Source organism: Pteronotus mesoamericanus, unplaced genomic scaffold (genome assembly GCF_021234165.1).
Source record: "Pteronotus mesoamericanus isolate MK-2021 breed Mesoamerican mustached bat unplaced genomic scaffold, CSHL_Meso_final scaffold_128, whole genome shotgun sequence".
NCBI classification, from domain to species: domain Eukaryota; kingdom Metazoa; phylum Chordata; class Mammalia; order Chiroptera; family Mormoopidae; genus Pteronotus; species Pteronotus mesoamericanus.
This window is the reverse complement of record NW_026555305.1, coordinates 520,293-545,786: the sequence shown is the minus strand read 5'-3', so window position 1 is coordinate 545,786 and position 25,494 is coordinate 520,293. Positions and strand designations below refer to the sequence as shown.

General features: G+C 45.3%; 1 protein-coding gene across 1 annotated transcript; it reads left to right on the top strand.

Annotated features, from left to right (window-relative positions):
- The first annotated feature begins 2,732 nt into the window (after positions 1–2,732).
- Positions 2,733–7,444, top strand: LOC129082539 (zinc finger protein 154-like). The gene is made up of 2 exons (XM_054588239.1): positions 2,733–2,883; positions 4,097–7,444. Exons 1-2 carry the CDS (start codon positions 2,850–2,852, stop codon positions 5,653–5,655), a joined length of 1,593 nt encoding a protein of 530 aa, XP_054444214.1. The 5' UTR covers positions 2,733–2,849; the 3' UTR covers positions 5,656–7,444.
- The last annotated feature ends 18,050 nt before the right edge of the window (positions 7,445–25,494 follow it).

Here is a 25,494-nt window from a genome sequence, read left to right as displayed (position 1 = left end):
CCCAATGAGAATTTAGGAAAAGGAGACTCCGTGTTGGCTCATTCTGCGGGGGCGGGACTTCTGGTTCTGTCTTGGCGGCCATGTTAGCTGCTCTTGGTTTTGTTCACTGCCGGAGGCTCCCGACCGTGGAGACAGGGTGGAGGTGCCGGGTTCAGAAGGCTCAACAGTCTGCTCCCGCCGCACAGTGGCCGCTGTGAGGCTCGGCGACGCTGCCTGTGTGACCCACGGCGGGGCCAGAGCCGGAGCCCCCGTGCCCGTGCTCCCTTCTCGGCCGCCGCTCCCGCCCCGCTCCGCCTACAGAGTCCGATGGCGGCGGCCGCGCTGAGGCTCCCGGCGGAGGTGAGTGCGCGACCCCGGGCCCTCCCTCCTCCGCCCACCGAGCCCTGCAGCCCCGGGTGCCGGGCGCCTGTCACGTCCTGCAGCCCCAGCCCCGGCGTCCGGGACCGTGAGGCGCTCGAGGGTGATACGGTGTCACGAGGTGGGAGGCGGTCAGAAGCTGAGGAGCCCCTGGTAAAGGATGAGCTGAGCACTGAGGCCCGAGGCGAAGCAGCCGGCTCGAGGCCCAGTCTTCAGGGCGCGGAGGACCGGCTCGCCTGAGCCCGTGGAACCCGCCATGAACTTGTTTCTCCAAGGCCTGCCGCGCTCTGTCCACGTGTGTCCCGGCTGCGGACGCGGTCGTGGAACCACAGGAAAGGGGAGGGTGTCTCCCTCCCTCCCAGGACCCGACCCCCACCCACGTATTCTCTGTAATGTGTGTTTTCCGACCGTGAAGTACTGTCCTCGGTTTTGGGCGGGGAGAATCTGGAGGAACCCTAAGCGCAGGGTCCTAAGCCCACGCCAAGAGTGGTCTCGTTTTTTTGAAGCTAAGGCAGGGGGACAGGAGGCAGGGCTGGAATGGCTACCTGAGAGGTGGGGTGTCTATTCTGGCGCTAATGCAGGGTTTGACTCTGAGCGGGGAGGAGATATTCCCGAAGTCTTACCTGGGTCTTTCTGGCTTTACTATCATTAGAGATTGGGGTTAAGAGAGGAAAAAGGAAGATCGGGGCGGGGCTATTGCCATAGTTCAGCCGAGGGTTAATCGAACAGAGTCGTGGTTTAGGAGATGTGATTGCATTATGGATGTGTATTTTTTTTTAAGATTTTTTTTTTTTTTAATCCTCACTGGGGGACATGCTTATTGATTTTAGAGGGAGGGAGAAACATCGATAGGTTAGCTCCCATATGAGCCGTGTCTGAGAATCAAACCTTTAATGTAGGTATGTGCCCTGGCCGGGAATCAACCTGTGGTGGGGGCCACCTGTTTTCTAACATGGACTGTGAGGGTGTGAAAAGGGACTCAGATAATCCTAGGGGTTTTCTCAGCAGCTGCTAAGAACGGAAGCTCCATCCACTTAAGATGAGGAAGTTAGCCCTGGCTGGGATGGCTCAGTGGATTGAGCACTGGCCTGCGAACCCAGGGTCACTGGTTTGATTCCCAGTCAGGGCACAGGCCTGGGTTGTGGACCAGGTGCCCAGTAGGGCGCACGAGAGCAACCACACATGGATGTTTTCCTCCCTCTCTTCCTCTCTAAAAATAAATAAATTTAAAAAAAAATTTTTTAAAACATGAAGTTGGTAGAAGTAATATTCACAGGAGATACAGGATGTTATATGAGATTTGAGGGTGGGAGCACTATGTGGAGGCATTAAGTGAGCAGCTAAACACAGGTCTGGAAATCTGGGGAAGGGTTGAAGATGGATACATCTAAAATGTCATGGTTGTTGTGTGGGCCAAAGTGAATGATTTGGGTCACTTTTAGGAGTGTTTTTATGGTTATGGTGGTAAAACTGTGTTAGGAAATGGGGAGGTTAGGGGCTCAGAACTGGCTCTTTTGCTTGGATACCTGGGCAACGGTATTGAAACACAGTTGAGGGAGGTAAGTGGCCATGGAAGGGGAGTGTGTCAGGAACAGGACAGTCTGGCAGGTGGCCAGGGTTTCCAGTGGAGAGAGTAGACGTGAGATGGACGCAGCAGCTTAGGAGCAATGAAGGCAAGATGACCCTCAGGTCCATGGTAGTGCTCATTCACCCACCACTCTGTGAACTCCACCAGGGTTTTATGGGGACTTTGGTGGGACCTGAGCTACTGCTGTTCACTCTTTTTCAGGATGCATCCCGCAGGTGGCCCTGTGTGGTGACCTCCTCTCCCAGACTGTGATATTCATTGCCTTTGTACAGAGTCGGGTGTTGTGTGTTTGGCCATCCGTATAACCCAATGATGGGAATCCTACGCTCACCATTGGGGTGAAGAGGAAGTGATTAAAATACAAGTAACATGTGGGGAGGCCAGGAAGATGCCTTAGGTGTGGAACAGTGAGATGGTGGTGACCATAGGCATAGGCATGTGGCTGTGGGATCCAGTCCCAAGAATTATGTGTTCTTGGAGGGGAGTATGCCTGATAACTCCAGGGACCTGGTATCAAGACTTATTTGAGCTTAGCCACACCAGCAGAATAGCCTGGCATGAGTAGGGGGAGCCCTCTATGCAGATTCATAACTTGGATATCTGCTTATCCATATGCCTCCTTGCTGATGGCTGGACCCTGTCATCCCTGAGCCCATGAGGAGACAACAGCACTGATGGAGCCAGGGCTTGGCTTGTCCTTTGAGTTGGGGATATTGGGAGGAGGATGGGCACAGGGTAGATGTTGGGGGGAAGGGATTGTGGGTTCTCAGTAGAGGAACTTTTGTGGTTTCATCTGTCCCCATCATGCCAGGGCAGGGTGACCTTTGAGGATGTGGCCGTGTACTTCTCCTTGGAGGAATGGGATCTACTTAATGAGGCTCAGAGACATCTATACCACGATGTGATGCTGGAGAACTTGGCACTTGTAACCTCCTTGGGTAAGGTTTTCAAACTCACCCCTGTGCCGTGAACTAGTAGTCTCTACCCTTCCCTTCTTCCCCAGGAGCAAGCAGGTCTGTCCTCACAGCAAGACCATGAGCTCTGCTTCCTTCCCTAGGTCCCAGGGAAGGTGCTGTGGTTATTGGGCTGAGGTGTGTGCTCCACACTCTCCTTCGTTAAGCAGCCCCAACACTTGTTTTTCTGCAGACTTGCAGGGAAGGAATCAGGGTCAGGAGTCTTCTAGTAAACCTAGTTGATAACACCTTACTTGCCCTCTTGACCAAGTGATTTTTTGTCCGGATCCAAGGCCCCTGTGTGTCCAGGTTCTGCTTCCTTCCTCTAGCTGACATTTCCTCAGGCCTGCCTGTGCCAGGAATTGCCATCACTGACATGATTACTTCTTATATGGCCCACAGCCTGTTCTTGCAAGGCTCTCGAAGTTCTCTGTGTAGCATTTAGTTTTATTTTCTGTTGGCTATCATGTGCTGAATTGTTCTGGGCCAGTGCTGGCTCCTCATCTGTGCTGCCCTTCCCTTGTATAAGCTGCCGTGAATTTGCTCATTGAAGTTGGGTTGGGTTGGAAAGCAGTGGTTCTCAGGATGAGGCCATCTACATATAGCACAATGGGCTCAGAGGGAGCCTGGCTCTGAAGAGTGGCACCTGGGGGAGGGTGTGAGGTCACTGTTGTGTTCAAATCATACCAGACACCTATTCTGTTGGACTAGTGTTTTGGTGCCAGGACCTATGGCCACATACTGTGTCTAACCCATTTTTTCTTACCACTCCATCTGCAGTGCATTCCTCATTGGCCCCTGTGCATTGTCTTGAGTGGTGTACCTATTCCTAAACAGTCCTTGAACACCAGCTCCCCTGCTGTAGTTGTAGTTTCTTGGGTCTTGATACACCCTTCTACACAGCATTCATGTATCACCAGTAGAGAAGTTACTTTGGAAAGTTGGTAGTAAAGTGAACAGTAGACCCTGCCTATCCTCTGTCACACTGCATGGTTGTGTCGTTCACCTCATGAGGCCTTCCCCCATCCTGTGCTCTGAATAGCCCAATACTACTAACCAGCCCGATCTTCAACCTAAATCAATATCCTGGTCCTGCACACAGTGCCACAGGCTTGCTCCTGGGTTTGTCAGACGCACACATGTGCTGCCCCCTCCAACCAAAGGAAGCATGCACTTGACCAGCACTTCTTGCTTTCAGGTTGTTGGCATGGATCCCAGAATGAGAAGGCACCTTCTGAGCACTGTGATTTTTTACAAGGAGTGTCACAGGTTTGGACTTCCAAGGCAGGTGTGTCTCCCCAGAAGGCCCATCCTTGTGAGATGTGTGGTGTGGACTTGAGAGACATTTTGCACTTGACTGAGCACCAGGGAACACATCATGGGCAGAAACTCTGCAGGATGGGGGCATGTGAGAAACAGTTGTATGTCAGTGCAGAATTTCAGCATCATAAGCAGCACACGGGAGAGAAGTGCTTCAGAAGCAACATGGGCAGAGCATCAGTTGTAAAGGACTGCAAATTGTGTGTGTCAGGGAAGCCCTTTTCCTGTGGGGAGGTTGTGAGGGACTTCCTAGCCAGCTCAGGATTTCTCCAACATCAGTCCACACGCACCAAGGAGAAGTCAAGCAGGAGAATGGAGTGCGGGGCAGCTTCTCACAGGGGAAAAGCTGTATATAACTCTGGAGAATACACGACAAACTTCAATTGCAAACGCTCACTTGTTGAACACAAGAGAGTTTTCACCAGAGAAAGATGCTACATGTGCAGTGAATGTGGAAAGTCTTACAGCAAAAGCTACAGCCTCAATGACCATTGGAGAGTTCACACTGGGGAAAAGCCTTATGAGTGTGGAGAATGTGGGAAGTCCTTTAGGCAAAGCTCTAGCCTCATCCAACACCGAAGAGTTCACACTGGAGCAAGGCCTCATGAGTGTGACTTATGTGGAAAACTATTTAGCAACAAGTCCAACCTCATTAAACACCGAAGAATTCACACTGGAGAAAGGCCTTATGAGTGTAGTGAATGTGGGAAGTCCTTCAGTGAAAGCTCTGCACTCCTTCAACACCGGAGTGTTCACACTGGGGAAAGGCCTTATGAGTGCAGTGAATGTGGGAAGTTTTTTACCTACCACTCCAGTCTCATAAAACACCAGAGAGTTCACTCTGGATCAAGGCCCTATACATGCAGTGAATGTGGAAAATCCTTTACCCAGAACTCCAGCCTCATTGAACACCGCCGAGTTCACAGTGGAGAAAGGCCTTACAAGTGCGGCGAATGTGGGAAATCTTTTAGCCAAAGCTCTGCATTTCTTCAGCATCGGAGAGTTCACACTGGAGAAAGGCCTTACGAGTGCAGTGAATGTGGAAAATTCTTTACTTACAGCTCTAGTCTCTTAAAGCACCAGAGAGTTCACACTGGATCAAGGCCTTATGAGTGCAGTGAATGTGGAAAATCGTTTACTCAAAACTCTAGTCTCATCAAACACAGGAGAATCCACACTGGAGAAAGGCCTTACGAGTGTAGCGAATGTGGGAAATCTTTTAGCCAAAGCTCTGCGCTTCTTCAGCATCGGAGAGTTCACACTGGAGAAAGGCCTTACGAGTGCAGTGAATGTGGAAAATCCTTTACTCAAAACTCTAGTTTCATCAAACACAGGAGAATCCACACTGAAGAAAGGCCTTATGAGTGTAGCGAATGTGGGAAATCTTTTAGCCATAGCTCGAGCCTCATTAAACACCAGAGAATTCACACTGGATAAAGACCTTAGGAGTACTGGAATGTGGGGAGTTATTTACCTGCCACTCCAGGCTCCTAAAACACCATATCACATTGGATGAAAGCCTTGAGTGGCAGTGTGAGAAATTATTTACCAAAGTCTAGCCTTGTTATCTTACATCCAGAGAATTCACAGTAGAGAAAGGTCTTGTAAGTGCAGTGAATAAGAGACAGCGTTCAATTGAAGGACTTGCCATATTGGATACCACAGATTTCAAAGGGAGAACTGCCTTAACTGCACAGGTATATACTATATCTCTGTTCAGTGAGCCGGCACTGGAGGAGATTCTTTATGAAGGTGCCATTTGCCTGTATTGAGCCTCATACATGTGAACATCCACATAAATCCCAGGTATGTGGGAACTGCATTGCACTTTTTAACCTGTCCAGGGCCATGGCCAGATTTATGTCACTGGCAGTTTGTAGCAGAAGCCATTTCATCTCTACCTCCTGGCTGGAGCCCAGGGTATGCAATGTTTATCAATCCCAAAATGTTCAGGGAAATAAACCCCAGTGTGCTCTCATTAGCAGAATGATTCATGAGTAGCCTGAGCACTTAATCTTACCCAGTTTTTTCCTCTCTGATGAATTAGCGAGTGGGCCTTACCTCGTTTTAGCCTAGAGGACTCTGTTGGGCTTTTGAAAAGATAGACTACATTTTTCAGGGATATTGTTGGTCTCACATGACTTCTGTGATGGCATTTTCCAGCCTCCACATCACCAACCCAGGAATTGTGCCTAACATTGCTCTTGTTTGTATGACAATAAAGGTCTTAGTCTTGGGGGTTCTAGTCACTGTTCAGGTGCCTTGAAATTCACTGGGGTTTGTTAGAATGCAGGCGTGAACAGCTTTGTTTGGGATCCCAAACTGTTTGCCTAAGAGTGTATATATTGTATGATGGTAGAATATACCTCTTCAATTTTGACCTAGTTTACATTGCTGCTCAAAGCCTTTAAGGAAAGACTGCAGAGCTTTGGGGTCCTATTGTGTAGCTTGGATGCCATGACTTTTGTAGGTTCAGAGTTCAGCCTGAGGAAGGGGTCCTTGTGACAGCCCTCAGTGCTTCTGAACAGCCCTTGTTCACAGAGGCTATTGTATTGTGCTCAGCACTGGTGACAGGACATCTGTCCCACAGGTCCTGCAGTGGAGCCACGGGCCCTGATGTCCTGAGTTCTCTGGGACAATGTCACTGGTTTTAAGATTATGGGGTCCAGAAGAATAGTCATTGTTACAGAAATAATAGATTAACAGAGTGGAGGAGACTGCTGCAAAACTGGTTAGCATGCTCTTTTATTTATTTAAAAACTTTTTTTCTTTTTTTAATAAAGAATGCACCTCTTCTGAAAGGTCTACAGTGTTTAGTACCTATGGCTGTGAAGGATGAGTGGGTACAGACATTCTCAGGCCCTCCAGAAACTATGTATCTTGTGTAGCTAAGGTCCTGTCAGAGAAAAATCTAAAGGTTTTGTGGGTTTCTGTGGCCTCTCTGGGCTGTTTACCTAAGGTAACTGCTGTGCAGGAACACTAGACAGGAGACCTCAGTCCAGCGATGTGGTCTTTGTGACCCAGTCAGCGTTCCTGTGAGTGAAGTGGAAACAGCCTTCAGTGCTCCCTTATTTTTGCTGCCACTGAGGCAAGTGTCCCCCTCATGAGGAGAGAGACTGTGGAGTCATTTCATTTGCCAGACCTGACTTTCTAACGGGTAAGAAATCCAAACTTTAATTTGAACCTATTTTTAAAGTTTTAATAAGGTATAAACAACATGCAGTACTCTGTCCAGTTAAATTGTACAGTTTTATAAATTTTGACATTCCTGTAAACCTTTGAAACCATCAAACAATAAACCTTTCCATCACCCCTATATTTACCTTGTGTCCTTTAATAATCACTGTCTTCCAGGCAGCGAGATTTGCATTTTGCAATAATAGATTGGTTTTCATTTTCTAAAATTTTACACGATTGAATCAGTGTTTAGTCTCCCTTGGGTGCTCTCATGTAGCGTATTTATTCATCAGTGTTGCTTACCTGAGTCGTTCATTCTTTTTATATTCATAAGCGTGTTACATCAATGTACCACCTGTTTACAGAAATTCTAATTGTTTCTAATATTAAATATCCATAATTCATCTGCTTATGGATATTTTAATTGTTTCTGATTTTGGCCATTGCAGAAATTGGACAAAGTTCATATTGATGTTTCCTTTCTCATGTTAATACCTCGAAGTGCGATACCTGAGTCAGAATGTAGGTGAATGTATAACTTTAAGAAACCAAATTGTCATCTAAAATGGTGGTTCCTTTTGTATTTTACCAATAGTGTATATGGGTTCCAGTTCTCCCACGGCCTGATAATAGTGCATAGGCCTAGCCTTTTAAAATTTTGACCCTTTTAGTAAATGTGTAGCAGTATGTTGCTCTGATTTTGCATGTTCCTGATATTTCATGATGCTGAGCGTAGCTAATGTACAAGAAATACGCAGGAATGGTGAGCATGTTAAATAGTGTGAAAGAAATCAACAAGCCAACTCTAGATTGTGTTAAATTCTAATGGACAGATGGCCTAGCATCTTCACAAATGTGTAATTTCATTCACTAAATGCCATACAGCTTTTAAGTCCATACAGTTTTAAATTTCCACAATTATTTTCAGGCAGGGTCCCGTATGGCCTACTGATGGATTCCACTTGTAGACCCTCCCCTCTTGAGTCTGCCTCACTCAGGCTCTACTCTGCCCTCAGCCTCATCCCTCTCCTCTCTCATTTCAGGATCCATCTGAGAGTAAAGCCTCTGATTCTCTGCTCTCCCAGTCTGAGCACTAAGCTTGGCTAGGCTTCAGGGCGCCTCCGGAATTCCAGACCTGTGAATACAGTTGTCCACGTGCCACCTCCACTTTTGGGGCATCTCAGATTCACCATGCCCAAAATCCAACTCAATTTTATCCCTGAATCCTGTTCCTACCACCAGATTACCCATTTCCATTCTTCTAGATGTTCAGGCCAAAAAAATCGGGTGGTTATTTACATCTTACCTTCATTCACAGTCACATCTGATGTAACAGGAAAACCTGTAAGTTTTGTCTTTAAGCTCTATCAAGAATCTGCACTTACCCCAACTCTACTCCCGCCTCCCTGGCCCACCTGAGACAGGCTAGTAAGCCAGGACAAGAGGAATAGGGAAACTGAGACAGAGTTAAACACCCAAGCAGGTTACAACCATCATAGTAAATCACAAAATCCTATCTTGTCTGACCATGGACACTTAGGAGTAAATGGTTTACACTTCTCTCCAACCAGAGGGTAAATAGCTTAAATCATCCTACTCAGCTAGATAGGTAGCAGAAATCCAGTTAGTGCCATTTGCCTGCCACACCCAAGGACAGATAAAGTTAAGGGAATAAATCTCATTTTGGCACATCAGCACAAAGCTGGTAAATGTCCTACTGAAATCCTCCCATATGACCTCCCCTAAACTCCCAGCCTTTAAAAACCCTCAAAACGAAGGACCCAGCGTGCCACCTAAACCCTAAGGGACTTCATGAGACTTGCAACCAGGGGGACAATGGGCAGCGGCAGCAGCTGTCCCAGGCTGACCCCCTCAACCTGCCTCCAAGGTGCCCGCTTCTCTGACTTTTCAGGGAGCCAAAGCAGCCCCACCTAGGCTCACTTTCCTTTTCCTGTTGCTTCTGTAAGTCCTTGTTTCACTGTCCCCAGCTTTAATAAACGTACTCTCAAAATCACCTAGACTCACGTTGTGACATCTTCCCTGTATGAAGTCAAGAAACCCACACACTACCATGGCTGGTGTGGCTCAGTGGATTGAGTGGTCCCCAGTTGGGGGCGTGCAAGAGGCAGCCACACATCAATGTTTCCCCCTCTCCCTCCCATCCCCTCTTTATATGAATAAATAAATAAAATCTAAAAAAAACTCCCCAAAACCCACACTACAGGACAGCTGAGGCAGATCTGCTCTACCAACACCAAAACTCAAGGGGCCTCCTAACTTCCTTTCCTTCCACCACCATCATGACTTCCTGAGCAACATTTGGAATACTTTTAGAACCATAATTTTTTTTAAAAAAAGAAAACCATAATTCAGACTCCTTCCTCTGTTCCAACTTCCATGGCTCTCAGGAGCCCAACAGTGGCTGCTGGGGAGGCATATTCCATGGCAGGCACAGTCTGCCCCCTGCAGACAGGAGTAGGTTTCCTGACTGCTCCCAGCTCAAGCGTACTTCAAGGCTTTGTGCTTGCTGGTCACTCCAGCTGCACCTCTTCCACACTTCATCATACTGCCTTTCACAAATGGGGACCCCACCCAGGAACACCCTACTTGTTCTGGAGACGGGCCTGAACTGCAGTGATCTGAGCAGGGTGGCTTCAAGATTTGGGTGGGGTTCAGCCAGATGCATTAGCACAGCCATCGCCCTGAATGTGGAGTGGTTTTGGGGAACTCAAGCTGGGTGGCTTGGAAGGTCATCCGGAAGAGACCTCTTGCTCTCCTGCTCCAGTATCAGGCCATCCCACTGACTGGGTGAGCAGGATCAAAAGCAGCTGAAATCACCACTACAAGGAAAACACTGGAAGACCCGTTCCTAAATGGTACACTCACAGAAAGAACCCACTTCTGGGCTTTCCTTAGTTCAGTGCTGTTAGGCACTTACGGGGCACATTCTTCTGGGAAATACAGTTGGTGTTACGGAGGCAGCCCCTGGGAGGGGAGCCTTGTCCTGACCTCCTGCATATTGACTAAGTACTAGGAAAAAATACACCAAAACTTGACCTGGCTGGTGTGGCTCAGTGAAAAATATGCCAAAACTAGAGTGGGAGAAAGAATAGGATCTACTTCACATTTCTCAACATAAAAATGGATGCAGCATTACCGTATATTTAAAATGGGTAGCTCAGTTGCGGTATCCTGATACGCCAAGGTTGTGGGTTCAATCTCTGCTCAGGGCACTTAACAGGAATCAACCACTGAATGCAAAAATAAGTGAAACAAATCAAGGTTTTTCTCTCTCCCTCTCTAAAATCAATAAAAATAAATACAGAGAGTTGGTACAGTTCTTCTATTTATTTTTTTTTACTACGTGTTTTTCCTATATAAAGACTACCTAGATGGAAATCTTGGAGAGAATATTCAAATAAGTCAATAGGAATAAAAATGGAAAGGTAACGTTGGTAGGTTTCATTTTGGGCTAAAATTTTTTTATAAAATATTCATGGCAGACATCTATTATCGACAGTCTTAACTTGGAGTACTTAGTGGTACTGCAAAACGATTGCTATTATTTTGGGGGGCTTCTAATAGAAATGAAAATCTTACATTGTTTCATAAGTGAAGTTTCTAAACACTATAAGGCAGAAATTGATAACAGCTGCTTTAATATGTAAAGTTGGAAATAATTGAAAAGCTATAAAGCATGTTATAAGTCTACATTAAGTGATGTGTCTTAATGGCATGATATTTAGGTTAAAAAGTAGAACACTAGATTCTTGATTTACAACTGTGGTGGTGCTTACAAAATAATTGAGAATGGAAGTTTTTAAATAAAATTTTCTGGGGCCATGTGGTATATAAGTTTTAATTTTCACCAAAGTGCTTCTAGTATTAAAAAATCAAAAATTGAAATAGCAAGCCACATGCTTGAGAAAATGTTTGAATCCTCTATTATTGCTAGTATGTAAATAAATTTAATAAGTCCTGCAAGTTAATGAGAAAAACTTCAAATGCTAATGAGTGCAGAAAGCATGTAGAGTCACTGTAGAAGCATTCCAAAGGACAATTGATTTGGATGGGGGGGAGAGAAACATCAATTTGTTGTTTCACTTATTTATGCATTAATTGGTTGACTCTTTGTGCCCTGGCTAGGGATTGAACCTGCAACTTTGACATATTGGGACAGTGCTCTAACCAACTGAGCTATCCTGCCAGGGCCCAAAGGACAATTTTAAAGAGGTAAAATCCACCTATTGGCAATCAGGAAAATGCAAATTAAAGTCATCAGCCCTGAAGGATATGACTCCATTGGGCATCATCCTGCAAAATAAAAGGTTTCAGGTTCAATTCCCAGTCAGGGCACATAAAATCTTTTTTAAAAAACACAACAAAAAACACCAAAAAGCCAAAGTCATCAGATTGGTTAAACATTGTCAAGTGCTGGTAACACTGAAGAAATTAGTAAATATAAACAACCAGAGAGCATATAGAGTGGCAAGATAATTTCAGAGAATAGTTTGACATTGTAAATTTAAACCAGTGGTCCTTGTGGAAAAAAAAATTTTATCCTTGATAGATACATACTGTAGGTCAATGTTTATAACCTAGAAAATGTGGACTATGTCTGCAGTAGAAGTGCTTATATTTCCCAAAACCATGCAAAAGGAACCCCCCTTCAAAGAAACCTCCAACAAAGAACGTAGGAATACATTTATTCGCACATTCAAGCTATGGACTACTATACAAAAATGAAAAAAGCAGCACTTGTTAAACATGCAAAACAGTGTTAAAATCATGAATATTGTATTGTGCAACTGGAGTTAAACACATAATTATCTTTATCACCCAGTTCCATTTGTACAAGGTTTACAGAAAGGCAAAACTACTGCATTGGTAAGTGTTCGCAGCACAATAAAACAAGATAACCAAGGAAATACTTTAAACATCAAACCATTAGAGGCATGTGACCTCAGTGGAGCTCCCTGAGCTCAGGCCTCTCCAGCCACTGGCTCAGCTGTAGAGCCAGGTGATCTGGGATCAAACCATGACCTCTGGGCCTCTGCTCTCAGTACTCTTAACACCTGTGGGACCTCAATCAAGGCAACCTTCCTGCACCTCAGCATTATTACCCACCCGGATCCAGTCTATTCTGCCACTAAGCACCTAAGATTGTGTCCTTCACAACCCTCTGGTTTCCAGCATCCTGAGAATAACTATACAACTTTTCAGCCTGCCAGTCCCCAAGCCACTCCTAACATTTAATATGGAGCTGGAGCCCTGAGCAGGTAGATCAGTAGGTTAAAGTGTGGTCCAGACATGCCAAGGTTGTGGGTTTGATCTCCCATCAGTGCATACAAGAAGCAACCAATGAGTGCATACATAAGTGGAACAACAAATAGGTGTATCTCTCATCAGTAAATAAAAAATAAAGCTGGCACAGTTGTGCCAGAGGACGACCTTGCATGCCCCCCCCTTTTTTTTTTTAATTAAGATTATTTTTAGAGAGAGGGGAAGGGAGAAATATCAATGCGTGGTTGCCTCTGGTGCACCCCTTACTGGGGACCTGACCCAAAACCCAGGCATGTGCCCTGACTGGGAATCGAACCGGCGACCCTTTGCTTCACAGTCTGGCGCTCAAGCCCCCGAGCCACACCAGCCGGGCTACCTTGTCTGCCTTATGCCTGAAACATTTAGGATGGTCAAACTGAAAAAATACCTTTTGGACTGGACCTAACACAACCTTGGAGCGAAGAACTTTTAGCAAAGATAACAAGAATGCACTTAGTATCCATGGACTAACTCCAGGACTGAAAACAACATCGCTCAAGATAATATCACTTTCCTATCTCACCTGCACCCACGGAAATGCTTGCCTTCTACTGATGGGATGCCCGCCCCATTTTCCCCCAGGTGTACCCATTGCCCGTGTCTCTCAGTGCGAACACTATTTCGGCTTTTGCCCGAATCAACACTTCCCCGGTTGCCGCCGCTCACTTCGAAAGACCTATTTTTAGGTTAGGAGCTCTGTTCCCTGCAGGAAAGAGGGAACCGAGGGTCCGGGATCCTCCCAGCTCTGGCGCCCCCGTGTGTGTGCACACGGCGCTTCAGCCCGTCACCCTCTCTCACCCCGTCACACGTGCGCCTCACTGTCCCGGAAGCCGGGGCTCGGTGGGGTGAGGGAGGAGGCCTGGGGGGATGCGCACTCACCTCAACCGGGCCCCGCTGCGCGGCCTGCAGACTCTGTGGGCGGAGTGCGGCGGGAGCCGGGGTGAGGCGGGGGCGCCCAGCACAGCGGCTGCTGCCTTTGCCCTGGAGCAGGTTGGCGCAGGTCACGGGGCCGGCGTCGCGGAGCCTCCCAACGGACTCTCTTTAGTGGAAAAGCGAATCCTAGGTCCAGTTCTTTGGGTTCCCGCCCCGCGCTGGGGGAGCCAAGATCTAAGCAACCGACACCTGGACTCCCGGCGTCCCGATAGACTCGGAAGTGGCACATCGCATTGTGGGTAATGTAGTCCTCGCCGCCCGGGAGCGGTAGCAGGAGCCGAAAGCGGAGTTGGCCCGTGGCAATGGCACGCAGTCTAGGACGGGATTGGCTGAGAAAACTGAATACCTCGAGGGCCCATGGAACTGTGGACAGGAAGATTTGAAATAACAGAAGGGCTCTCAGCTGGCTGGTTCAGGCTCTCTGGCTCTTCTCCGAGGATGCAAGAGGATGCTCGGGTGATCGCGCCGCCGCTGCCTGCGTTTCCCGACAGACAGCGTTTTGGATGGAAAGTAACTCTGGGCACAGCCTGGGGTCGGGCTGGCCTGCTGAGGGTGACAGCGTTATTCTTTGGGTGTTTTAGAGGGGACAACCTCTGAGACCAAAGCCTGCCATTCTTCCCAAAGTGTGTAGCGTTTGTATCTTACGTTGTTTTAGTTTCTAAACTAACCCTATAGAAATAAGATAATTAAAACTAAGAGAGGGAAAGGATAGAGCTCGGGTGTTAGGGTTTAGCCTTAATTGATAGGCCTAAGTGACTAATACACGTGGAAAACTGTTATTTCAAAATTGTGACGCTTTTGAATAAAAACTCCTTTATCGCCAAACCTTTGCCTCTAGAATTTTGCCTGAAGGGTGATGGCAGGAAGCGGGACCCCAATTGCTATTGGGTAACACGGGGCCTCTGGTATCTGGAAGTCCCCAAAGCCAGACCCAGTCCTGCGAGGGGCTCCTCCTTCCGTGGGCGATTGGGGGTGTGAGCTGAGCAACCGCCAGTGACGCTCAGGTGCCCCTAGAAAATGAAATTATTTCAACCTCTCCCAGAGCTTCAGACCCACGTGGTCAGCTACTCCACCGTCTTTCAGGCGCACCTGCATCCTTGAAGCGGGAAGCGAGCAAATGTCATGTGACTGCCCCTCAAGCACGGTGGCCTGGCGCTTTGGAGTCATCACGGGGCTTCCCTGGGCTGGGTCGGGGTGGAAAAGACTCCAAGCCGCATCTCCTTGGCGCAGTGCCAGAGTCCAAGAGGCCCCAACGGGGCCTAGTCCTGGGTCATTCTGGACTTGACCCCCACACCGGCCGCTTCACCGTTATCCCGGGAAGGCTTCCCTCAAGGCGCTCAGTTGCACGTGCAGTCTGACCCTGCTGGGACGGCGGGTCGCGTCCGGAGGAGGGGTGGGGTGGGGGGCGTCTCTGGCCTGGTCGCTGGACTAGGCCTGTGAGGGAGGAGGGGTGGACTCGTCCTCTAGAGGACAAATGGGGACTCTAACTCGGAAATACAGCTTTCAGGCGGCTAAGTGTGAGGGGCAGGGAGATTGGGAGGATGAAAAGGATGGGGAGGGGAAAATCTTTTCACAGGTTTTCCTGAAGAACACCCACGGGAAAAATCTGTGAAAAGACCAGGTGAAAGTCACAGGTGCAATGGGGACACTGGTATTTGCAATGACGCAGAAGGAAGCGGAGAGCAAGAGCGGCCTGAGTTTCATGCCACCTCAGGCTTTCTCAACTCCAATGTGATTATTTCTCAATTCTGAGAACCTTATACGCTGGCAGCCTGAACAAGTTGCCCAAGTTTTATAAATTAACAAGTAAACTGGGAAACCTTAACTGCTTCAATAAGCATGTGGTAAACGTGTAACACATTCCTTGTATGTGAGATGCGTAGGAGAAGAGCTGTCATCAGAAAACCTCCCTGCCTGCAGCCAGTGTGATAGTTAAGAGAGAGAAACACTAGGCAATAACAAGTAACTGCTTTAAAAATGTAATATGATTACTGCTTAGGGAGAAGAAAAAGGAGCTCACTTAGAGGTGTGAGCAGGAAAGAGTACAGATGAAGTATGAACTGGGCAGTCCCAATTTTAATTTTCTGAAGAAATGCCATACTATTTTCCGAAGTGGCTGCACCAGTCTTCATTCGCACCAACAGTGCATGAGGGTTCCCTTTTCTCCACATCCTGGCCAGCACTTGTTTGTTGCCTAATTGACGGTAGCAATAAATGTTCACTTGGTGACATGTCAGTAAAATCTCACAAGGATGGAAAGGAACAAATAAACAGAATTAATGGGGAGTATTTAAAATATTGCAAGGTACAGTATTAGTAACTATACAAATGTTAAGGATGGTATTAATTCTTCAAACTTTCTGCTAACTACATAAACACATGCAGAGGAAGATATACAGTATGGAGGAGTTGTGAGGTAGCTTTTAAAAATATTTAAAAAGTACACACAAATTAGGGTGGTAAAGATTTCTTTTGCAACACAAGTAGACTCTCTTCTGAGATACAATATAAGCTTTGAGAAACTTGCATTAAAAATAAAACAATGGTTAATGTAAAAGGACCGCTCAGTATCAGCTTTTACCAGATTAATATTTAATAAAATTATTTATATTTTGACCTGTGATATGCAAATTAATAATACCTATACTGATTTCCAATCTGATGAAAATTAAGATTACAAGAATGGTGACCTTGCTGGTGTGGCTCTGTGGATTGAGTGCCAGCTGTGAACCAAAAGTTTGCCGTTTCAATTCCCAGTCAGGGCACGTGCCTGGGTTGTGGTCCACGTCCCCAGTTGGGGGCATGTGAGAGACAAATGTTTCTCTCCCTCTCTGGCTCCTTCCTTTCCCCTCTTTCTAGAAATACATACAAAGTTTAAAAAGAATGGTAAAGTCCCCTGACAGATTGGTTCCTTAAAATAAAAAAATCATAGAAGACAACAAAATATGTAAATAAAAACCCAACTTTGGCATTAAGATATAACGACTCATAATTTTTGTATTAAAATTACACTATTTACATTTTACATAATTATAGCTGTATATACATAATAGACTGTTGACTAAAATTGGTAAAATTTAAGATTATAAAAATTTAAAGATTTTTGTAAAGCACAGAAGAGCACACTGAATTTTGTAGAGAGGAACTGGCCTTTTAAAACTCAGCTATAGGCAAGATGGAGGCATAGATAAGTACGCTTTGCCTCTGTGCACAACTACAGCAAGAATTACAACTTATACTACAAGGCAGATTTTACCTAGATTCGTCAGAAAATTGAGCTGTATGGAAGTCCAACCACCAAGGATTTAAAGAAACCGCATTCACCTAAACCAGTAGAAGGGGCAGAGATGAAGTGGTGCGGAGAGGCAGCGGAAAGGGTGGCCCCACATTCATGTGTGGTGAATAAAATCCCAGAGCAAGGCATCCCAGCTCCAAACTAGACCACCCAGCCCACGGTTCCAGCACCAGGAAGGTAAGTTCCCATAATTTCTGGCTGCAAAACACAGTGGGACTTGGGGCGGCAAAAGAAGCTGCGGGATTCTCAAGAGGCTTCTCTTAAAGGGTCGACAATGGATTTAGGATTCACCCAACCCCAGCCCCTATGGGATTCAGCACCAGAGCACAAGTTGCATACGGGGAGGAGGAGAGAAAGTGAAGTGACTGGCAAGGAGGTCAGAGCCAGGGAGAAAACGTCCTCTCCAGCAATCTCCAGGGGCCAGGCAGCAACGATGTTCCCTCTCTGAGCCCTCCCCGACACAGAGCCACAAAGTGGTGAAGCAGGTTGCCCTGCCCTGGCAACTACCAAAGGCTCTGCCCCATACAATTTACAGGTAAGTGCCTTTTCTACAATAGTCCACACTACTAAAACAGAGAGTCAAAGCAACTCTTCCTAGTATGCAGAAACAAAAACAGGAAGGCTGTCAATTTGAGAAGACAAAGAAATATGTCTTAAATGAAAGAACAGAACAAAGCTCCAGGAAAAACACTAAAGGAAATGGAGATAAGCAACCTATCAAATGCGGATTCCAAAACACTAGTTATCAGGATGCTCAAAGAAATCATTGGGTACTGCAAGACCATAAAAAGGACCCAGGCAAAAATGAAAGTTGCATTAAGTGAAATAAAGAAAAATCCACAGGAAACAAACACTGGAGGGGAGGAAGCCGAGATTCTAATCAATGATTTGGAACAGAAGGAAGAAAAAAAGCATTCAATAAGAACAGCAAGGAGAAAAAAGAATTAAAAAAAAAAATCAAGAATAGAATAAGGAGCCTCTGGGAAATCTCCAAAAGGACCAATATCTGAATCATAGAGATGTGAGAAGGAAAAAAGGAAGAGCGAGAAATTGAAAACTTCTTTAAAAAATAATGAAAGAAAATGTACCTAATGAAATGAAACGAGTTAGCTGCATTGTTTCCTCTTGGACCCCTCCCCCACACACAGCCCCACAAAGCAGTGACCTGGATTGCCCCATCCTGGTGAATACCTAAGGCTCTGCCCCTTCCAATGTTCCAGGCGCACTGAGACAAAGAAATATGGCCAAAATGAAAGAACAGATCAAAACTCCAAAAAAAAGAACTAAGCATTGAAGAGATAGCCAACCTATCGAATGCAGAGTTCAAAACACTGGTAATCAGGATGTTCACAGAAATCGTTGAGTATGGTCACAAAATGGAGGAGAAAGTGAAGGCTATAAAAAGTGAAATAAAGAAAAATATACAGGGAACCAACAGTAAGGGGAAGTAAATCGGGGCTCAAATCAAAGATTTGGAGGAGAAGGAAGGGAAAAACATTCTACCAGAACAGAATGAAGAAACAAAAATTAAAAAAAAAAAAAAAATGAGGAGAGGCTTAGGAACCTCTGGGACAACTTGAAATGTTCCAACATCTGAATCATAGTTAAAATGTTCCAGCATCTGAATCAGGAGTGCCAGAAGGAGAAGAGGAAGAATAAGAAATTGAAAATTGATTTGAAAAAAATAATGAAGGAGAATCTGGCCAAGGAAATAGACTTTCAGGAGACCCAGGGAGCTCAGAGTCCCGAAGAAATTAGACCCAAGGAAGCACACACCAAGGCACATCATAATTACATTACCCAAGATTAGAGATAAGAAGAGAATCTTAAAAGCAAGAGAAAAAGACAGTTATCTACAAAGGAGTTTCCATAAGATTATCAGCAGATTTCTTAAAAGAAACCTTGCAGGCAATAAGAGTCTGGAAAGAAGTATTCACAGTCAGGACAGGCAAAGACCTACATCCAAGATAACTCTACCCAGCAAAGCTATCATTTAGAATGGAAGGGCAGATAAAGTGATTCTCAGATAAGGTCAAGTTAAAGGAGTTCATCATCACCAAGCCCTTATTATATGAAAGGTTAAAGGGACTTATCTAAGAAAAAGATTAAATACTATGAACAGTAAAATGACAATAAACTCACAACTGTCAACAACTGAACCTAAAACAAAAACAAACTAACTAAACTACTAGAGCAAGAACAGAATCTCAGAAATGGAGATCACAAGGAGGGTAATCAGCGGGGAGGGGGGAGAATGGGGGAAAAGGTGCAGGGAGTAAGAAACATAAATGGTAGGTACAAAACAGACAGGAGGAGGTTAAGAATAGTATGGGATACTAGCTAATAAAATAATACTTTCTAGAAGGAAAAAGAATAGTATAGGAAATGGAGAAGCTAAAGAACTTACATGTACGACCCATGGACACAAACTAAGGGTGGGGGAAGTGCTGTTGGGAGGACGGTGCAGGGCAGAAGGGAATAAAGGGGAGAAAAAATTGGGACAATTGTAATAGCATAGTCAGTAAAATATACTAAAATAGTAACAAGAATAAAATAGTGATGAAATTGAGGAAAAAAATTACCACAAAATGAGTGACTTAAAACAAGAGCAGTTTATTCTCTCAGTTCTTAAGTATGGAAACTGGAAGTATGAAATGAAGATGTCAATAAGGCCATGCTTCTTCTGAAGGTGCCAGAGAAGATTCCTTCCTTGCTTCTTCCTAGCTTCAGACAGTTCTTGTCTAGTTTTTAGTTTTAAGCAAACAGGGAAATACCTCTGCTTTCCTTCCCTTCTTCCTTTCTTCCTTCCCTCCCTCTCCCTCTTTCTCTGTGTATGCTCTTGCTTCCGGCATTCCAAATACATGTATATTAGACCATTTGATATTTCCCTGCAAGTCCCTATTGCTGTTATTGTTTATTCATTTTCCCCTTTGTCTATATCTTTAAATGCACTTCTCTCTTCATCTGCATTATCTCATCTGCTTTTCATACATACCATGCAGTATTTTTTAAGATATTGTATTCCCCATAAGTTCCATATGTCTATATTTATATGTTTACCTCTATTTGTCTTTCAAATTGGTGAGAGAGAGATTGCTTTGTTTTTCCATTTATTTATGCATTCATTGGTTGATTCTTGTATGTGCCCTGACTGGGGAATTGAACTGAAAACCTTGTCTCACAATATTGGGATAACACTCTAACCAACTGAGCTACGGACATGGCCTACATCTATTGCACTCTTAATCAAGTTCTTGTTTTTCCCATACTACCAAGAATGAATACAAGATATTTATAAAAACTATTTTAACGTTTGTCCACTAATTTTCTCATTTCTGTCATTTTTGTGCTTCTATTGTTTTAATGCTAATATGCTATATTTCATATTCTTGCTTCTTTGTGTACCCAGTAATTATTGAGTACCACACAAGATAAACTGTACTTTGGATGGTGCATTTGCTTGTATACCTTTAGAAAGTGTCAGATTTTGACATGATTTTCAGTAAAGGTACTTAACTACAGCTTTTCCTTTGGACACTTGCTTTTAATTATTTTCAGGGTGGGTCCACAGCAGGTTTGTTTCTGTGTGTAATTAAGCCCCTCTATCTAGGTGAAATATTCCTGAGAATCCTACCTGCTGTCCTGTATACCTACTATTCGGTGCTTCCACTCCAGCAGACAACAAGCCCATCTCCAGTCCATGTGAGCTCCAGGAATTATTTGGTACACTGCCTTCTACTGGTACTTTTCCAAACCTCAGCTACTTCATTTATTTCATTTGTACAGATCAGGACATAGCCAACAATTTCAGTGGATCTCTCCTCAGTTCTCCACTTCTTGTCTGTGTGTCCTTCATCTTTGTTTTTAATTTTAGAGAGACAGGAAGGAAGAGAGAGAGAGAGACCAAGAGCAGCACTGATGTAAGAGAGAAAAATCGATGGGTTGCCTCTTGTACATGCACCGAGAGGCCAGGGATCAAACCCACAACCTAGGTATGTGCCCTGAGGACTGAACCCGCAAACTTCTGGTGCACGGGACAACGCTCCAAACAGCTCAGCCACCTACCTGTCCAGCATTTTACCTCATCTCTAGTTCCCTACCCTCCCATTCTAGCCACTTGAATTCTGGTCACATTGGCTTTCACATTTTTTTGCCTCCAGGTTCTCAGTGCAGGGCAATCACAGGGCTCCATTCCTTTGTTGCCCTTCTGGCAAGCAAAGTGTTCCAGTGGCTACTTCTGAAAATCTTAAGACACCTCCAACAGCAGGAAACAGAGACCAAAAAACAGGAAACGAAATAAATAAAGATCTTTGCCAGGCAGAGGGAATACTGAATACCAGAGAATGAAGCAGTCTGAGAGCAGTCTTTCTTGCTGAGGAAAAGACTTGAGCATTTGCTTGAGGGTGGCCTCCACTTTTACCTTATTCAAAGTATCCAGTAAAATACCTCCCCCAGAACTCACCCTGAATTAGGTGAGCCTGTTGGAAAAAGTTGCTGCTACCCTTGAATGAGATGTAGCCCTCTCGTTTACATTGGTACTACACACCCCAGGATTGCCCACAAACACCTACCCTGAGGATGTCTGCACTTCCTGGTCCATTTGTACCACCTTCTCTCACTCTAGATCTAACGGAGCTACAACTCTTATTTGAGAGCTGTCTGTGGGGTGAGGAGTGATTTTGTGGCAGGGCTGGAATGCAAAGAAGAGTCACAATAAAGCCTTGAGGTGCTGGGAACTAGGGCAGAGGGCCTGGGTTGGAGACGAGGTTGAGGTGGAGACCAGGCAACAGGAGATGCCAGGTGGGTCACTGGGGCCAAAGGTGCAGTGGGCATCTGTGCAGGAGTGGGTGCAATTAGCCACCTTGAGGACGCAGGTGGCAGACGTGGGAGAGCACAGGGATGAGGGTCCAAAGCAGGCTGGGAGGCTGGGCTGTGGAGGGAGCTGCAGAGGGAGCTGGCTGCCAGGATGCAGGAGGGGCCAGGGGAACCACAAGGGCAGGTGGATTGGGAGTGTATGGGAGGGCCAGGGAGTCAACACTTAACTCCCAGGCTGTGGAGACCCTGAAGCTGGCTGCTGGGGATTGCAGTCGTCAAAGGCCGCAGAACCGGGCACCTGGAAGCCAGAAAAGCTGGCAGTGGAGCGCCTAAGCTAGTTAGACCAGAGTTCTCTCTGGGCTCTGCGCCTGGGCACCCACCTACTTGAGACCCACTCCCTAAGCCAGCAGTTTTATTTCAAAGGTTTGGCTTCCTTCCCCTTCGAACAAAAGACCAAAACTCCTGGCTCACCTGTGCGATACCCTGCACCCAGAGACAAGAGGGGCAGGTGGCGGGGTGGCACTGAAAGTGGGGAGGGCGGAGCTCTCCCAGTTCCTGGACCTCCAGTGATTCCAGGAAGATGGCTGGCTGTGTTCCTTTCCTGAGGCCCCATGAAATCAGATTCCTGCTCATTTGGGTCGCTGGCAGAATCCAGCTCCATGTACTGTAGGACTTAGTGTGTCTAAGCGCCCTAGAGGCTCTGGTTGTATGGAGCGGATACGAGAAGTCGCAGTCACTTTCTTCATTGTCTGTCTGAACTGGGTCCTTTTGATCTTGCTGAACTATGGCTGACCTCAGCTCCTAGGGTTCCTCTCCAGTGCTGGCACACAGCTGTATCCCAGAACCAGCAATAGGGCACCAGAGTCTGATCATACATACCTCTTCTGTCTGCATCCTTCTCCCTGCAGCTGAGGAAGGGTCTTCACTTCTGAAGACTGGTGTGATTAGATTGGGTCCAACTGAGGTAAAGTCTCCTTGGAACGTGCATGTTACTTACACAAGCAAAGTCCCATTGGCCGTTCTTGGACCTGCACAAGTTCTCATGATTAGGACATGGATAATTTGGGGAGCAGTTATTCTGCCCACTACAGTTTATCCTCTGTTCCCGATTCCTATCTGTTCTGCTTGCAAAATAAACCTACCCCAAGGCCCTAAAAGGTCTCATTCCAATATGGACTCAACATTCAAACCTCATGAGCTCAAAAGTCCCAGACCTCATCATCTAAACTGTTGAAATCAGGTATGGGTGAGATTCTGGGTGTAATCCACTCTGGGATGCATTGAGAGAATGAGCTATTCATAAAACATGGATGACTAAAATAACTTTGCTGCATGAAAGACAGCAGACAAAAATACTTTTAAAGTTGACTTAAATACAATTCTAGAGAATGAAAATTTACCTATAATGAAAGTAATAATTGCCTAGAGATAGGAGGGGAAATATTAGAAAGAGCACTGAGAGTTTATGAAGAGGCATAAGTTAACTATGGAAGTGATGGATACATTCAGGACTATGGCTAGGATGTTTCACGTGTATATTAAGGTTTACCAAACTGTGCACTTTATATTGCATGTTGACTACACCTCTAAGAAACTATTGAAAAAAAATGATTCCACCTAGAAGTCTGGGTCTCCCACTTATACGGGAAAACCAGAAGACAGCATCAGTACAGTCACTGTGCCATCTCATTCCAAATGCCTTGTGAAGAGAACCTCTTCCTCAGTAGCAAGGAATGAAGGCTGTTTCCCAGTGAGTCACCAGAAACTGGCTGGTCACAAAATCTACATCTTTGGACCACAATCTCTCTCTCTACTCTTGGTCACAGGGTTCCTGCCCTTGCAGCCAAGACATCAGGCAGAGCCCAGGGAGGCACAGGTGTTGAGGAAAACTTCACACTCTTTCCTCTGGGGCTGCCGTTAGTCATTTGAGTGACAACCCTGGAGATCATGAGAATTTCCATACACACAGATCTCATACAGCCATGGTGAGCAGAATGTTTTTTACAAAGGGGACCACCACTCCTCTTTGCTGTGGTCTCTCCAATCCCAATTATTCACACTCAGCATTTTTTGTATCAATTTTGTTTCCTTCCTGGACACAACAGGTTTTACAGCCAGTGATTTGTGTACTAGATTCTGGTCTTCAGGGTATATGGCACTTGTCAGGTTTTGAAGGAACAGTTTCTACTCAACAGTGCTGAGGACTATGGGTCATATGCTAGAAATGAGACACTCAATCCATGCTGCTTCCAAACACACTGTAATCTGTTACAACAGCACCTTCCTTACAGTGATGTCTGGGCCCCCAAATAATTCTGAAATCCAGACAAAATCAGTCCCACCAAGCCCTGAATTCTCACATAGGAAGGTTTTCTCATGCAAATTAAAACAATGAGATACCACCTCACACCTGTCAGAAGAGCTATCATCAATAAATCAACAAATAAGCACTGGCAAGGCTGCGGAGAAAAGGGAACCCTTGTGCACTGGTGGTGAGAATGCAGATTAATGCAGCCACTGTGGAAAATAAGTGTGGAGTAACCTCAGAAAATTAAAAGGGGAACTGCCCTTTGACCTAGTAATCCCACTTTTGAGAACATACCCAAATAAACCCAAAACACTAATTGGAAAAAAAGTATATGCACCCCTATGTTCACTGCAGTGTTATTTCCAATGACCAAGATCTGGAAACAGCTGAAGTGCCCCACAGATGAACAGATTTAAAGAAAAAAGGGGGGAGGGGCCCTGTGTGGTACATTTCCACAATGGACTGCAACTCAGCCATAAGAAAGGAAATCTTACCTTTTGAGATGAATCTGATTATGCTAGGTGAAACAAGCCAGACAAATGCCATCATTTCACTTGTGTGTGGAATCTAATGAACAAAATAATCTTTAATGAACAGAAAAAACAACAAACCCCAGAAGCATAGCTATATAGTCTAATAGCTGTCAGAGGGGAAGGAGATTGGGTAAAAAAGGTGGTTATTTACACATACACACACACACATAATGCAGACATTGCCAGAAGAAAAGGGGATAGTGGAGGGAGGAGGAAGAGGGCAAAGAAGGGAGAGACTACTTTTGTCACTCAACATAGTATGCAAATGTGTTGAGTGGTACATTTCAAACATGTAAGTTTTAACCAATGTCACCAAGAAATTTAAAAAAAAAAAAAAAAAAAAAAAGAGAAGGGAGCAGGCAACTCTACCCTCTGATAAAACTTGTTTTATCCGATGTTTCTCTCAGCCGCCTAGTATTAAGTTATGTTGGGTTTTTTCACTACATTGAAATTGTGAATGGCTTACTTTTGAGTAAAAGTATTAGTTTAAAAAGACGGAAGGCTAGAAATTCCCATGAGATGCTACTCTCCTCTTTTGGTTATAAACTTAATTCTAATGCACATTACTTGTACTTTTTTTTCTCTGTTGATTTTTTCAAAGCACTATCTTGCATATTTCTTAATTGTTTTCTTAAGTTCTTAATGTTACTTTTTTCTGTTCCACTTTTCCTTGGTTTACTAGTTTTACGAATTATTTTATATATTTTCCTTTATTGTTACAGCTGTTTTATCTGTATCCTAAAACTTCTGATTTTTAAAAGATTTTATTTTCAGAGAGCGGGAAGGGAGAAACATTAATGTGTGGTTGCCTCTCACATGCCCCCTACTGGGCCCGCAACCCGGACTTGTGTCCTGACTGGAAATTAAACTGGTGACCCTTTGGTTCACAGGCT